Source organism: Otolemur garnettii, unplaced genomic scaffold (assembly GCF_000181295.1).
Source record: "Otolemur garnettii isolate 467f Iridium unplaced genomic scaffold, OtoGar3 scaffold00156, whole genome shotgun sequence".
Classification (NCBI taxonomy): Eukaryota; Metazoa; Chordata; class Mammalia; order Primates; family Galagidae; genus Otolemur; species Otolemur garnettii.
The window spans coordinates 3,831,517-3,845,304 of NW_003852551.1; the positions used below are offsets into that span (position 1 = coordinate 3,831,517).

Consider the following 13,788-nt stretch of genomic DNA (forward strand, 5'->3'; position numbering starts at 1 on the left):
GGCACTCTGCCCAGGGGGACAGCTTGAGGCTCTGTCTCAAAAAAAAAAAAAAAGAACTCATCTCTACAAAAAAATTTTAAAATTGCCCAGGTGTGGTTATCCCCTTCTGTAGTCCCAGTCACTCAGGAGGCTGAGACAGAAGAATCGCTTGAGCCTGGGAGTTCATGGTTACAGTGTGCTATGGTCGTGCCACTGCACTCCAGCCTGGCAACACAGTGAGATTTCTGTCTCTTAAAAAACAAACAACCTCCAAACAAGAACCTCATCTCCTCACTTGAGGCAGTGGCTGTCAAGATAGAAAAGGCAGATGTTTGGTGCACTGGGTAAGGGAGAGAAGGGGAGCAGGTGAGGCTAGATGGGAAAGAAGTTTAGGGAGGTATCTGCTGCTTTAACTGTGAGCCCTGGCCGATGATGACATGACCACTGCGCAATCTGAGTTCTGGGAACCAGGTGATGGAGTGTGTGCTGAGAATGGACTGAGGCTGGGCGAGAAGAAAAAGAAAAGGCAGGTATTCAGGAAGATACTTTGAAGGGGGGATTATAAGAAATTTAGATATTCTAATGAACAGGTACATGGCAGGAGCTGAGTGAGTAAAGGACAATTCATAGAGTTCTCATTTGGGTGAGCAGAGAGATCCTTAACTGAGAGAATACGGGAAGGAGAGAGGAAGAGAAGTTCAATTTTGAGAAGTTGAGTTTGAAGCACTGAGAATTATTATTTATAGGCGCTTAGCCTAGAACTCAGGAGAGAGATCTGAACAGGGGCTATTAGCGCATAAAAATCACTGGGAGTAGGGATTATTTAAAATGCAGATTCCTTTCTTCCTTTTTTTATGGACACTTCTTTTTTTTTTTTTTTTGAGTCAGAGTCTCAAGGTATAACCCTGGGTAGAGTGCAGTTATGGCTCACAGCAGCCTCCAACTCTTGGGCTCAAGTGATCTTCTTACCTCTGTTTTTCTATTTTTAGTAGAGATGGGGTCTCAGTTTTACTCAGGCTGGTCTTAACCTCCTGAGCTCAAGCTATCCACCCTCCTCAGCCTCCCAGAGTGCTAGGATTATAGGTGTGAACCACCATGCCAGGTCTATGGATACTTCTAATACCTTAAAAAATGCAGATTCCTGGCTCGGTGCTTATAGCTCAAGCAGCTAAGGCGCCAGCCACATACGCCAGAGCTGGCGGGTTTGAATCCAGCCTGGGCTGAATCCAAACATCAGTGACAACTACAACCAAAAAATAGCTGGGCGTTGTGGCGGACGCCTGTAGTCCCAGCTACTTGGGAGGCCGAGGCAAGAGACTCACTTAAGCTTAGGAGTTGGAAGTTGCTGTGAGCTGTGATGCCATGGCACTCTCCCTAGGGCAACAGCTTGAGGCTCTGTCTCAAAAAATAAAAATAAAAATGCATATTCCTGCCGTTCCACCACAGAGTTTAATTCAGTAGGCTCTAGGGGAGAGTCTAAGAATCTACTTCGTTATATAAACATCCCCTCCTCAAAAAAAAAAAATCCCAGATGATTCTAATGCAGATATTCTGGGGAACACTATTTTCCCAACCACTTTGTAGGTTGTTGTTAAGGCCTGGTTCTTGAATTAGAGGCTGAGAACCAAAGTATTTCATATTTAAGGATAGAGAACTAAGAAAACAGAAGCATTTACTATTTAAGAATGGAGAACTCAGAAGCAGCTATGACAAAAGTCAGAGGATGACCAAGTGAGAAAATTTCAAGAAGGATGACGTGATCAGTGGTATCAAACACTGAAGAGAGGTCAGAGGAGGGAAGGTGTGCAGAATTCTTTGGACTTTGCATTTGAACATCCATCAAAGTGAAAGGGTTGCATAACAGAGACAGGTGTGCAGCTTTTGTTTTAGGACCCATTTTGTTAAATTTGTAGGGGCTAAATCAGTAGGTTCACAGAAATACAACGAAGAACTAGAAGAACTAGACTAGCTGGACACGGTGGCTCATGCCTATAATCCCAACACTGTTGGAGGTTAAGGAGGGAGAGTTGCTTGAGCTCAGGACTTTGAGATGAGAGTGAGACCCTGACTCCTAAAAAACATGAAAAACCCAGCCGGGCACCATGGCAAGCACCTGTATTTCCAACGACTTCTGGAGACTGAGGCAGTGGGATGCCCACAGCCCGAGTCTGAGGTTGCAGTGAGCTATGACGCCAGTGCACTCTGCTCAGAGCATAGGGTAGTGGGACTCTGTCTCAACAACAAAAAAAGCAAAGAAATAAAAATAAAAAATAAGTAAGGAAATAAAAAAAAAGAACTAGACTAGGAGTTCAAATATGTTGACCTAGTTTCCAGTTCCAGCTTTGTTACTGACAAGCTGAATATCTTTTAGTAGATAAGTTAACCTTGATGAGCTGTTTTTGCGAAGTAGTGACAATAACTCATCTATACCTCGCTGAATTATAAAACGCATGAGAGACAATATAAAAGTACTTTTTAAGTGTAAGACAGATTATACTTCTTATTAAAGTCTTCTTATGTTCTCATGGTTATTAGTAAAGCAAGTAATATTTGATTAAGGTCATGAATTTATTTTTGTCCTTTGGAAATTAGCCACCCATACATCCAGGACCTACAAAATCAATACTTTGGTAGATTCTAATAATCAAGAAAGCGCTTGCATAAAAGAGCCACTATTTTACATTGGTCTGTTTGACAGCTTTCATTGTGACATTTTATTAATCTTTGCTTTCTAATGTCTCTGTGTGTCTATTTTTGCCATTAAAAGCCAGAAAACACTTTCTACATCTTCAATTCAAAATGAAATCCCAAAGAAAAAGTCCAAGTTTGAGTCCATCACAACTAATGGAGACAGGTGAGCCAATTAGAGTATGTGTGCGCATACATTTGAAATGCATACATGGTTCCTGAAACAGGAAGACATTTTAGGTTATGCCTTGGAGCTAGTTTATGGCTATTAGTAAACCTTTTAGAGGTGCTACACTAGTCATGTGATAGCTTATAAATAAACAATACTGATATTTATTTATAAATCTAATCTTGTCATTAAAAGATTAAAAACTCATAACTGGATTTGATAGCAGTTGAAGTCTTTAGTCCATTAAATAATTCCCCCATACTAATTCAAAGAAGTCAAGAGCTGGATACTTGTCTTTGTGGTCTGTGCCCATAGCTTCCTCCGGGCAGGGCAGGAGTTGGTCTCAAGAGGCAGAGCATAGACAAATTAAGACAGTGTTGCTCGGTTTCTGAGGGATGATCTATGCTTCTTTAGCATTCAGAAAGCCAGCCCACTGTAGATGCTAGATCAGGGAAGAATAAGATGCATTTAAATTTTTGTTTCATTTTTAAGACTGTCTAAATGTGTATTTTTATCCTTCTCAGCAATGCTTCGCCTTATGAGCTGCTTTGTCCTAATATCCAGAGCACCTCATCCGTGTTGTTGCAGTGGGCTGCTTCGCAAGAGAGTCTTGGGGCCAACCATTTTCCTGTTCCTCTAGGCCCAGGCATCCTGAAGTGAGATTATCTGGCATACTCTTCCCTAGAATTCTTGGAATCATTCCCATTCTGAAAACTTCTCCCATTCCCACATCTCCTTCTTAGCCATTGGTGGATATGGGAGCAGACCAGCATATTGGCTAACTGGGACTGAATGTTTATTTAGAGGAATACAAAAACATCTGTGACGTTTACTCTTTCCCACTGCCTTTTTCATTAACTTGATTTCAGACTCTACAAATTGTTTACGGGTAGTTTTATTAATTTAAAACTTTAATTCAATAAGCTTTAATTTAGATATTTAGATTACAAGGGGGGAGGAGTTATAAACACCATCTTTTTTTTTTTTTTTTTGAGACCGAGTCTCATTTTGTCACTCTCAGTAAAGTGCTCTGACATCATAGCTTACAACAACCTCAAACTCCTAGGCTCAGGCAATCCTCTTGCCTCAGCCTCCCGACTAGCTGGGACTATACGTGCCTGCCACAACCCCCGGCTAATTTTTCCTATTTTTAGTAGAGACAGGGTCTCACTCCTGCTCAGGCTGGTCTCAAAATTATGAGCTTAAGCAATCCTCCTGCCTCGGTCACCCTGAGTGCTAGGATTACAGGCATGAGCCACTGTGCCTGGCCCTGGTCAGCTTTACTATTCTCTGAGCAGCCAATCGGGCCATTGTAAAGAAACTAGATATGGTACAAGTTGTCCACCACCTCAAGGAACTTTTTCAATTGTTTTGTTAAGACCTAAGCCAGAGCCCATGGCTTTTAGGGTCATCATTTCTGTTTTGTGCTCCTTTATGATCCAGGCTGTGTTGCATCTAGAATGAGCTCATTCATATCCTCTAGTTTAACCAACCAATCCTTAAAGTTTACCTTCTTTTAGCTTATTTTGTTCTTGAGACACTGCCACTATTCTTGCTATCTATTGCTATGGATACACCAAGCTAAAAACTCCCATCTGGTCACCAGCAATCACTGTTTCCTCAAGTAGGATTATCCTTGACTAAGGTACATGGTTTTTCATGATGTCCTCTGGGAAAGACTTTAAAAGATCCTTTTTTCCTTAAAATGACATGCTAATCTTTAAGCAAAATTTACTGTTAATAATTGAAAATGTGGAAAATTTTGTCTGCTACCACAAAAATGGTTTTCATAAATATATAGATTGCATTTGAATGTTTTATAATAGCAGTCTTAACATTCTGTTCTACTTGTTTGCATTTTTTAGATTTTCTTTTTTTTTTTTTTTGAGGCAGACTCTCATTCACTTACCCTGGGGTTGAGTACCATAGCATGATACCTCACAGCAACCTCAAACTCTTTTTTTTTAATTTTTTTTTATTTTTTTTTTATTTTTGGAGACAGAGCCTCAAGCTGTCCCCCTGGGTAGAGTGCCATGGCATTACAGCTCACAGCAACCTCCAACTCCTGGGCTCAAGCGAGTCTCCTGCCTCCACCTCCCAAGTAGCTGGGACCACAGGCGCCCGCCACAACGCCCGGCTATTTTTTTGGTTGCAGCCGTCATTGTTGTTTGGCGGGTCCGGGCTGGGGATTCGAACCCGCCACCTTAGGTGTACGTGGCTGGCGCCTTAGCCGGTTGAGCTATGGGTGCCGAGCCGCAACCTCAAACTCTTGAGTTCAAGTGATTCTCTTGCCTCAGCCTTCTGAGTAGCTGGGACTTACAGGTGCCTGCCACAATGCCCAGGCCTATTTTTTAGATTTTCATAGCACAAGATAAGTTACATTTGCTATCCTTTTTACTTTTTATGTTTTTTTCTTGCTCTTATTTACTTTGAAAAAAAAGCATTTTGAGGTTGGCCTTGGTGGCTCACACCTATAATCCTAGGAAGGCTGAGGAGAGTAGATAGCTTGACCTCAGGAGTTCGAGACCAGCCTGAGCAAGAGTGAGACCCAGTTTCTACTAAACATAGAAAAACTAGCTGGGTGTTGTGGTGGGCACCCATAGTCCCAACTACTTGGGAGGCTGAGGTAGGAGAATCACTTGAACCCAGGAGTTTGAAGTTGCTGTGATCTATGCTGAGGCCATGAGCACTCTAGCCTGGGGCAACAGAGTGAGACTATCTCCAAAAGGATAAAAGCATTCTGACAATCTTTTGTTTTTTTGGCTATCCTTTTTAGTTCAGGCAAACCAAACATTTTTTTAAACAGCATGTCTATTTCAATTCAGTTCTGTACCAACAGTAATCAGTCTTATTTCTGAAATATGAAATATGTTGTAGCTGCCTCACAGTTTTTAATGAATCACATTCACTTTCCTGGCTCTACTTTTAAAATATTCATATACTTTTATTTTTGAGACACAGTCTCACCTTGTTGCTCTGGGTAGAGTGCAGTGGCATCTTAACTCACAGCAACTTCAAACTTTAAGACTTAAGCGATCCTCCTGCCAAAGCCTCCTGAGTAGCTAGGACTACAGGTGTCTGCCATTATACCTGGCTAACTTTTCTATTTTTCATAGAGACAGGGTCAGGTGGAGCTCAAACTCCTGAGCTCAAGAAATCCACCCACTTGAGCCTCCCAGAATGCTAGGATTACAGGCGTGAACCACCACGCCTGATCTATTCATATACTTTTAAATTTATGCTCTTAGGCTCGGCGCCTATAGCTCAACCGGCTAAGGCGCCAGCCACGTACACCTAAGGTGGCGGGTTCGAATCCCCAGCCCGGACCCACCAAACAACAATGACGGCTGCAACCAAAAAATAGCCGGGCGCTGTGGTGGGCGCCTGTGGTCCCAGCTACTTGGGAGGCGGAGGCAAGAGACTCGCTTGAGCCCAGGAGTTGGAGGTTGCTGTGAGCTGTAATGCCACGGCACTCTACCCAGGGGGACAGCTTGAGGCTCTGTCTCAAAAAAAAAAAAAAAAAAATTTATGCCCTTGGTCTTTTATTTTTATTCCCTATGTCTCTGCATGTTGCTCTCTAATACTCTTTTTTTTTTTTTTTTACAGTTTTTGGCCAGGGCTGGGTTTGAACCCACCAACTCTGGCATATGGGGCCAGCGCCCTACTCCTTTGAGCCACAGGCACCGCCCACTAATACTTCTTTTTTTTTGTAGAGACATTGTCTCACTTTATCTCCCTCAGTAGAGTGCTGTAGTGTCATAGCTCACAGCAACCTCAAACTCTTGGGCTCAAGTGATTCTCTTGCTTCAGCCTCCCAAGTAGCTGGGACCACAGGGATCCACCACAACACCCAACTATTTTTTTTTGTTGTTGTTGCAGTTTGGCTGGAGCTGGGTTTGAACCCACCACCCTCGGTATCTGGGGCTGGCACCCTACCAACTGAGCCACAGGCGCTGCCCTCTAATACTTTTTTATTAACCTTTCTGTACTACCACATTATCCTCTATTATTTAATATTGAGGCATATTTGATTATTTTTCCTCTTAATAGCTTCCTGTATCATAATACAAAACACATTACCTTAGCTTTCTCTAATTGTTTTATACTTAAAAGATGCCTTAGTCTTTTTTTCTTTTTCTTTTCTTTTCGTTCTTTTTTTTGTGTGTGTGTGTGTGAGACAAAGTCTCATTATGTCGCCCTCGGTAGAGTGCTGTGGCATCACAGCTCACAGCAATCTCAAATTCTTAGGCCAAAGTGATGCTCTTGCCTTACCCTCCCAGGTAGCAGGTACCCGCCACAACACCTGGCTATTTTTGTTGTTGTTGTTGTTGTTTGTTTAGCAGGCCTGGGCCAGGTTCAAACCTACCAGGCCTAGTGCATGTGACCCACGCCCTAACAGATGAGCTATGGGTGCCAAGCCAAGTCTTTTTTCATATCTACAAAATCCATAGCCTCTCTATCTTGATGGTTTATAATTTGTTTGTTAAAATTGTAACAAAAACTTTCAATTTGAGGAAAATGGGAGTTAATTTCTAGCTTTCTTTCCTTGATAAAAATGTATCAAGTACTTTTTGTTCATTTTTTTATTGTTCCATAGATTGTAAGAAGGTAGTCTGACACTGAGACACACTTTGTGGTTTATTGTTTCTAAAGGACATTCTTTTTCTGTTTCTTGTAATTTTATTTTATACACCCTCTGAAATGTGCCTGAAAGATCAGATTTACTCTGTGTGGCCTTTGAGGACAGACTCAGAACCAATGTGTAGGATTATAGAGGGGCAGGTTTTGGCTCAACCTGTGAAAATTGTTCTTATATTAAGAGCTTTTTTGTAAGAGACAAAGTTTCCTGGAAAAGTGAGTTCCCCATTGTCGGAGGCTTTTGGAAAGTGACTGGATTGTCTGCCTTACTAATCCTAGCCATCATTTTTCATTTCCAGCAGTTCTTATCGAACTAGGAATTACAGTGTTAGAGAGGTCAGACCCTAACACAGGATAGACTGGACTGGTTTTGTCAACAACTTATTGATATGGGAAGAATCTTCTCTCAAGAAGCAGGTAAAGAAAAGCCTTAGGAGCTTTAGGGATGACAAAAAGCAACTTACACTAGTTCATTACTTCATTTCATTCGGTGCATTCATTGCTGCAGTTACGGGTTTAAATAGACTATTAGATTGAGGGAAGACAGTCCTAGGCAGGTTTGAAACAGATACAGGGCAGCAAGTACAGGTATAAGGGCACTTCCAGATCTGGAGTTGGTAGAGACTGTGATCGTTTTTTCAATACTTTCTCCTGCGTGCCTTGTTTTTATCATTTTGCATTTTCTTTTTGTTATCCAGTAATTCTGCACATCGATCAGTTATGAAAGCCTTGATTCCTCTGCCATTTTTCTTATATGCTTCATGTAGACTGTGGTGGGGAGAATATTCTTATCAGTGGACTATGTCTTCTGATTCTAGCCATAGAGATGTTTGACTTGGGAGACTATGAGGAAGTATATCCAGTGGTTAGGCTTGCTATTTGGAGTTTTTTCCTGTGTAGAGAAATGCTGGTTATTAGATGTGGCATAAGATATGGGAAAGAACAACAGCAGGGCACTATGAATTGTTAATATATTGACTATTGACATAGGGAGTATTTTAGTGCTTAGGAAAAACAGATTTTTGTTTTACTAAAAGATTGTCCTGGGAAAAGTAAAGAGCTTCCTTTGGGAATTCTCTAAAGAAGGGCAGGATTTAACCCTTTTGGCTGTGATTCCTTAACTTGTTTTGGGTCTGAGATACCTTTGACCAGCCATTGAAAGTTATGGATCCTCACTCTAAAAACCACCCAAGATAGTACATTATTTTCAGGGTTTTGCAGATTCCCTATAACTGTTTCTCATTAAGAAATTGATAAAAGACTCAGTACCAGTAGTTGAGTGGTTAGGGCACCGGCCACATATACCCGGGCTGGCAGGTTCAAACCTGGCCTGGGGCTGCTAAACAGCAATAACAACTCTAGCAACAACAAAAAAAATAGCCAGGCATTGTGGCGGCGCCTGTAGTCCCAGCTACTTGGGAGGCTGAGGCAAGAGTATTGCTTGAGTCTAAGTTTGAGGTTGCTGTGAGCTGTAATGCCATAGCACACTCTACCAAGGGTGACATAGACTCCGTCTCAAAAAAGAAAGAAACTGATAAAAGAACATAGTAGTCCACATGGCATCTTGATTATAAGACCATGTTCCAGTGCCATTGCTGAGAGGAATATGTTGAAAACCCAAGTTGTTATGCGACTCTGGAGTTTGCCACCTCTTTGTTCCTTTCCTAACTTAATGTCACAGAATCCTTAATTTGAAAATGATAGCAGGACACAGTAGCGCCCTTCTTTAATCTCAACACTTCGGAGGATCACTTGAGGCCAGGAGTTTGAGACCAGCCTGGGCAATAGAGCAAGATGTCATCTCTACAAAAAATACAAAAATTTGATGGGTGGTGTTGGTGGGTGCCTATAGTAGTCCCAGCTACTTGGGAGGCTGAAGCAGGAGGATCACTTAAGCCCAAGAATTTGAGGTTGTAGTGAGCTATGATAATGCCATTGTGCTCTAGCCCAAGCAACAGAGCAAGTCCTTGTCTCAAACAAAAGAGAAAAAAATGGAGATGACAACCTGCAGTCCTCTTGATTAGGAATGGCAATTTGCTGGCCAGTTGTAGTGTGGGGAAGTTGGCTTCCTTCCTATTCCTTTTTTTTTATTTGTTTGCTTTTTTCAGACACAGTCTCAAGCTGTCGCCCTGGGTAGAGTGCCCTGGTGTCATAGCTCACAGCAACCTCCAACTCTTGGGCTCAAGTGATCCTCTTGCCTTAGTGTTTCTATTTTTAATAGAGACAGGGGTCTCACTCTTGTTCTCTCAGGCTGGTCTCAAACTCCTGAGCTCAGCAATCCACCTGAGCCACTCAGCCTCCCAGAGTACTAGGATTATAGGCGTGAGCCACTGCACCTGATTGGCTTCCTTCCTATTAATTTCATCTCTGTTAATGAAGGACTGCTCCTGGGTAAGAATGCATCAGCTTGGCCAGGCACGGTGGCTCATGCCTATAATCCTAGCACTTTGGGAGGCTGAGAGGGGGTGGATTGCCTGAGTTCACAGGTTTGAGACTGCCTGAGCAAGAATGAGACCTTGTCTCTAAAAATACCTGGGCGTTGTGTCAGGCGCTTGTGGTCCCAACTATTCTGGAACTGAGGCAAGAGAATCCCTTGAGCCCAAGAGTTTGAGGTTGCTGTGAGCTATGACACTAGGGCACTCTTCCGAGGGTGACAATAAAACTCTGTCTCAAAAAAAAAAAAAAAAAGAATACAGCAGCTTGGCAGCTGCACTATATCACAGAGTTTGGGGACAGAAGAGCTAAAAGACAAGCTCTATAGGGAGCATTAAATAAAAATGTATGAGGGGTGGCCCCTGTGGCTCAAAGGAGTAGGGCACCAGTCCCATATACCAGAGGTGGCAGGTTCAAACCCAGTCTCAGCCAAAAACTGCAAAAAAAAAAAAAAGCATGAGCTCACAGTTTATAATTTATCTGGAATTTACTTATCCAGTCACAAAATTCATCAGTAAATCATTGGGGATCTTTAGTGAGACTGAAACAATATCCTTGACTGTTGGGATGTGGCATTTATTTTAGCCCTGAATATGAGAGAAGATGGTGAGGGAATATTGCCAGATGGTGGTTTTGTTTGGTAGAGTTACCTAATGACCACCTTATCTGTGCAGTTCAGCAAATGCTGTCAAGCCTGGCCTGTATGGAGCAAAGTACTTAATGCTGGGAATTCAAATAGTTGCTTCTGCTCACAGTCAAGTGGCCTAGGATGCATCAGGTAAAGTTTATCCACCCAAATTATGATTTCTTTCCCCCCTTTCCATTTTTTTTATTTAGCTTTTCCCCAGACCTGGCTCTGGACTCACCAGGTACTGACCACTTTGTCATCATTGCCCAACTGAAGGAAGAAGTGGCTACCCTGAAAAAGATGTTGCATCAAAAGGATCAAATGATTTTAGAGAAAGAGAAAAAGGTAAGATTTTAGATAGATCTTTGAAAGTATGATAGGTTGATGCCTGTCATACCAAAATATATGGGATGGGCCATTATGTTAAGTCCATTTAACTGATACTTGTCAGATACTTAACCATCGGCATTTTGAAAGATCGCATGGCAAGGCAGGGATATTCTGGAGAAAGGCTAGCTGTTTACCAAGATGACTCCTGGGCTGGCATTACTCGGTCTGTTCATTCCAGTCAAGTGGATTCAGAAAGCTGATTTTTCTCAGCACTTAAAGGTAACTTTCAATTCTCAGAGAGGACATTTGTTAACCAAGCTTACAGAGATGATGTAAAAACCACAGTGTCCACATCTTAATTCACAGCAGGCATGTAATAGCATACTGTTCTTAGCATGAGCTATTTGGAAGGTTGTAATCAGAAGGTGCTGAATGAGCATAGTTAGAACAAGAGGAGGTAGTTATGTAATTGGAATGTTTAATGACTCAGAATAAAAGAACTTGATGCCTCCATCTCTACCATGGGGATGACCATGTCTGTGGGACAGTAATGTTCAAAGTATATGGGCCAGATCTCCCTCCTCCTTATACAGCATTCAGGTACACCCTTTCCCATAACTCTATACCACTGTGTTTGCATTGCTGATCACTCCCTTACTAAGTGACCCATTCTTTTTTTTTTTTAGATATTGTCTCACTAAGTCACCCTTAGTAGAATGCTGTGACATCACAGCTCATAGCAACCTCAAACTCTTGGGTATAAGTGATTCTCTTGCCTCAGACTCCCAGGTAGCTGGGACTACAGGCACCTGCCACAAAACCTGGCTTTTTTTGTTGTTGCAGTTGTCATTGCTGTTTAGCTGGCCTGGGCCGTGTTCAAACCCACCTGCCTTGATGTATGTGGCTGGTGCCCTATCCACTGAGCCATGAGTGCTGAGCCGTGACCCATTCTTCAAACACTAATATCATAATTAATATCTTCAGTGTTAATATTCTGTCTTCATATAAAATATCTTTGATCTTTATATTCCTCTTATTTTTTTGGCCATGGCTGGGTTTGAACCTACCACTTCTGGCATATGGGGCTGGCGCCCTACCCTTTTGAGCCACAGGTGCCACCCTAATCTTAATATTCCTAATATCTTAATATCCACAGAATAAAACCATCCTTCCTCTTTTCTTTTTTAAATACAGGATATTAATATTTTATTTTTATTTTTTGAGATAGTCTCACTTTGTCGCCCTTGGTAGAGTGCTGTAGCCTCATAGTTCACAGTAACCTCAAGCTCTTAGGCTCAAGCAATTCTCTTGCCTCAGCCTCCCAAGTAGCTAGGACTCCAGGCACCTGCCACAATGCCTGGCTATTTTTAGAGATGGGGTCTCTTTCTTGCTCAGGCTGCTCTCAAACCTGTGAGCTCAGGGTAGTCCACTCACCTCGGCCTCCCAGAGTGCTGATGACAGACATGAGCCACCTCACCCAGCCACCATCCTCCCTAAGTTTTTTTTTTTTAAGGTAGAGTCTCACTTTGTCACCCTCCATAGAGTGCTGTGGCATCATAGCTCACAGCAAGCCTCAAAACTCTTGGGCTCAGGTGATTCTCTTGCCTCAGCCTCTCAGGTTGCTGGCCACCACACCCGCCTGCCACCACACCCAACTATTTTTAGAGATGAGGTCTCACTCTGGCTCAGGCAATCCACCCACCTCAGGCTTCCAGAGTGGTACAATTACAGGTGTGAGCACTGCGCCTGGCCATCCTCCCACTTTAAAAGGAACTTTTCACATCCTTGTTCTGACTCATGTCCACTATTTATCTTATTTTTAGGTTCTAGACAATATCTCATTTTTTAATATAATGATAAAAATAGCTAGCTTATACTGGGTGCTTAATTTGTGCCTGGCTGTATTCTGAGTCCTTTATATATATTAACTAATCTATTGTTATAATAAGCCTTTGAGGTAGAACTTATTATCATAATAATTTCATAGATGAAGAATGTCTCCAGTATTTTTCCTGTTAGAGTTCCAATTCCCTTCTCTACCTCTTGTTTTCCCCCGAGACTGTCCCCTTGTGCCAAGTTCAGAATGCCATGATTCATTCTGAATGGGCATTTAAGACATTTATAATGTTAAATCTTTTACATGTTTTCTTTCTTCTAATTTCTGCCCCCTTTTCCAAAGGTGGAAGCAGATCCAGAGAGGTTAAATAATGTGTCCAAATCACATAGCTGGTAAATGGCAGAACAAGAGAATGAACCCTTTTCTTTCTGATTCTACTGTTCTTTCTACTATGTTAATGCTTTTTCCTACTAGTAAGATGGAGCTATATGGGAATAGACTTGTATTCTTTCCTGTTTACTACATTATTGTCAGATGAAAGTGGATCCAAGTATATTCTCTTCAAGGTCTAGATCAGATAGCACACAAAAGGATTTATTGTAAAATAGAGACAAAATGAATACTTATTTCTACTGCTTTGCAGAGTTAGGATTTTTAAAGGAGCAGAAACAAGTAGATTGTTTCTCATAGCTTTCAGGATCAGGGTCACACTCCTTTGGTTGGAACAAGGCTCTTGGACATCATGCCTATGTACTCTAGCCTAATCTTCTGCACTCTCCAGGCTCATTGGCCATTCAAATAATCCCTTGGTTATCTCTCACTTCTCTGCCTGTGCCCATACTATTCCCTTTGCTTGGATGCTCTTCTGCTAACCTTATGTGCCTATTGCTACCTCAAAGCTCAATTCACACATCACCTTTCTTTCTTTCTTTTTCTTTTTCGAGGCAGGGTCTCACTCTGTCACCTTTGATAGAGTGCCATAGCATCACAGCAACCTCAAAAACTTGGGCTTAAGCGATTCTCTTGCCTCAGCCTCTCAAGTAGCTGGGACTACAGGTGCCCACCACAACGCCCAGCTATTTTTTT

General features: G+C 42.0%; 1 protein-coding gene and 1 non-coding gene across 5 annotated transcripts in view; both read left to right on the forward strand.

Moving 5' to 3' along the window:
• The window catches only part of FAM76A (family with sequence similarity 76 member A), a 30,203-nt gene that overhangs the window by 11,753 nt on the left and 4,662 nt on the right, over positions 1–13,788 (forward strand). For 2 of the 4 annotated variants that reach the window (XM_023519116.1, XM_023519117.1), the window contains exons 6-8: positions 2,747–2,833; positions 3,361–3,492; positions 10,745–10,880. In XM_023519116.1, the coding sequence (XP_023374884.1) occupies positions 2,747–2,833; positions 3,361–3,492; positions 10,745–10,880 (355 nt within the window). The remainder of the gene's footprint in view (positions 1–2,746; positions 2,834–3,360; positions 3,493–10,744; positions 10,881–13,788) is intronic. The other 2 variants (XM_003799824.3, XM_023519118.1) reach the window with 2 other exon arrangements.
• LOC111728426 lies at positions 403–485 on the forward strand. The gene has a single exon (XR_002775725.1).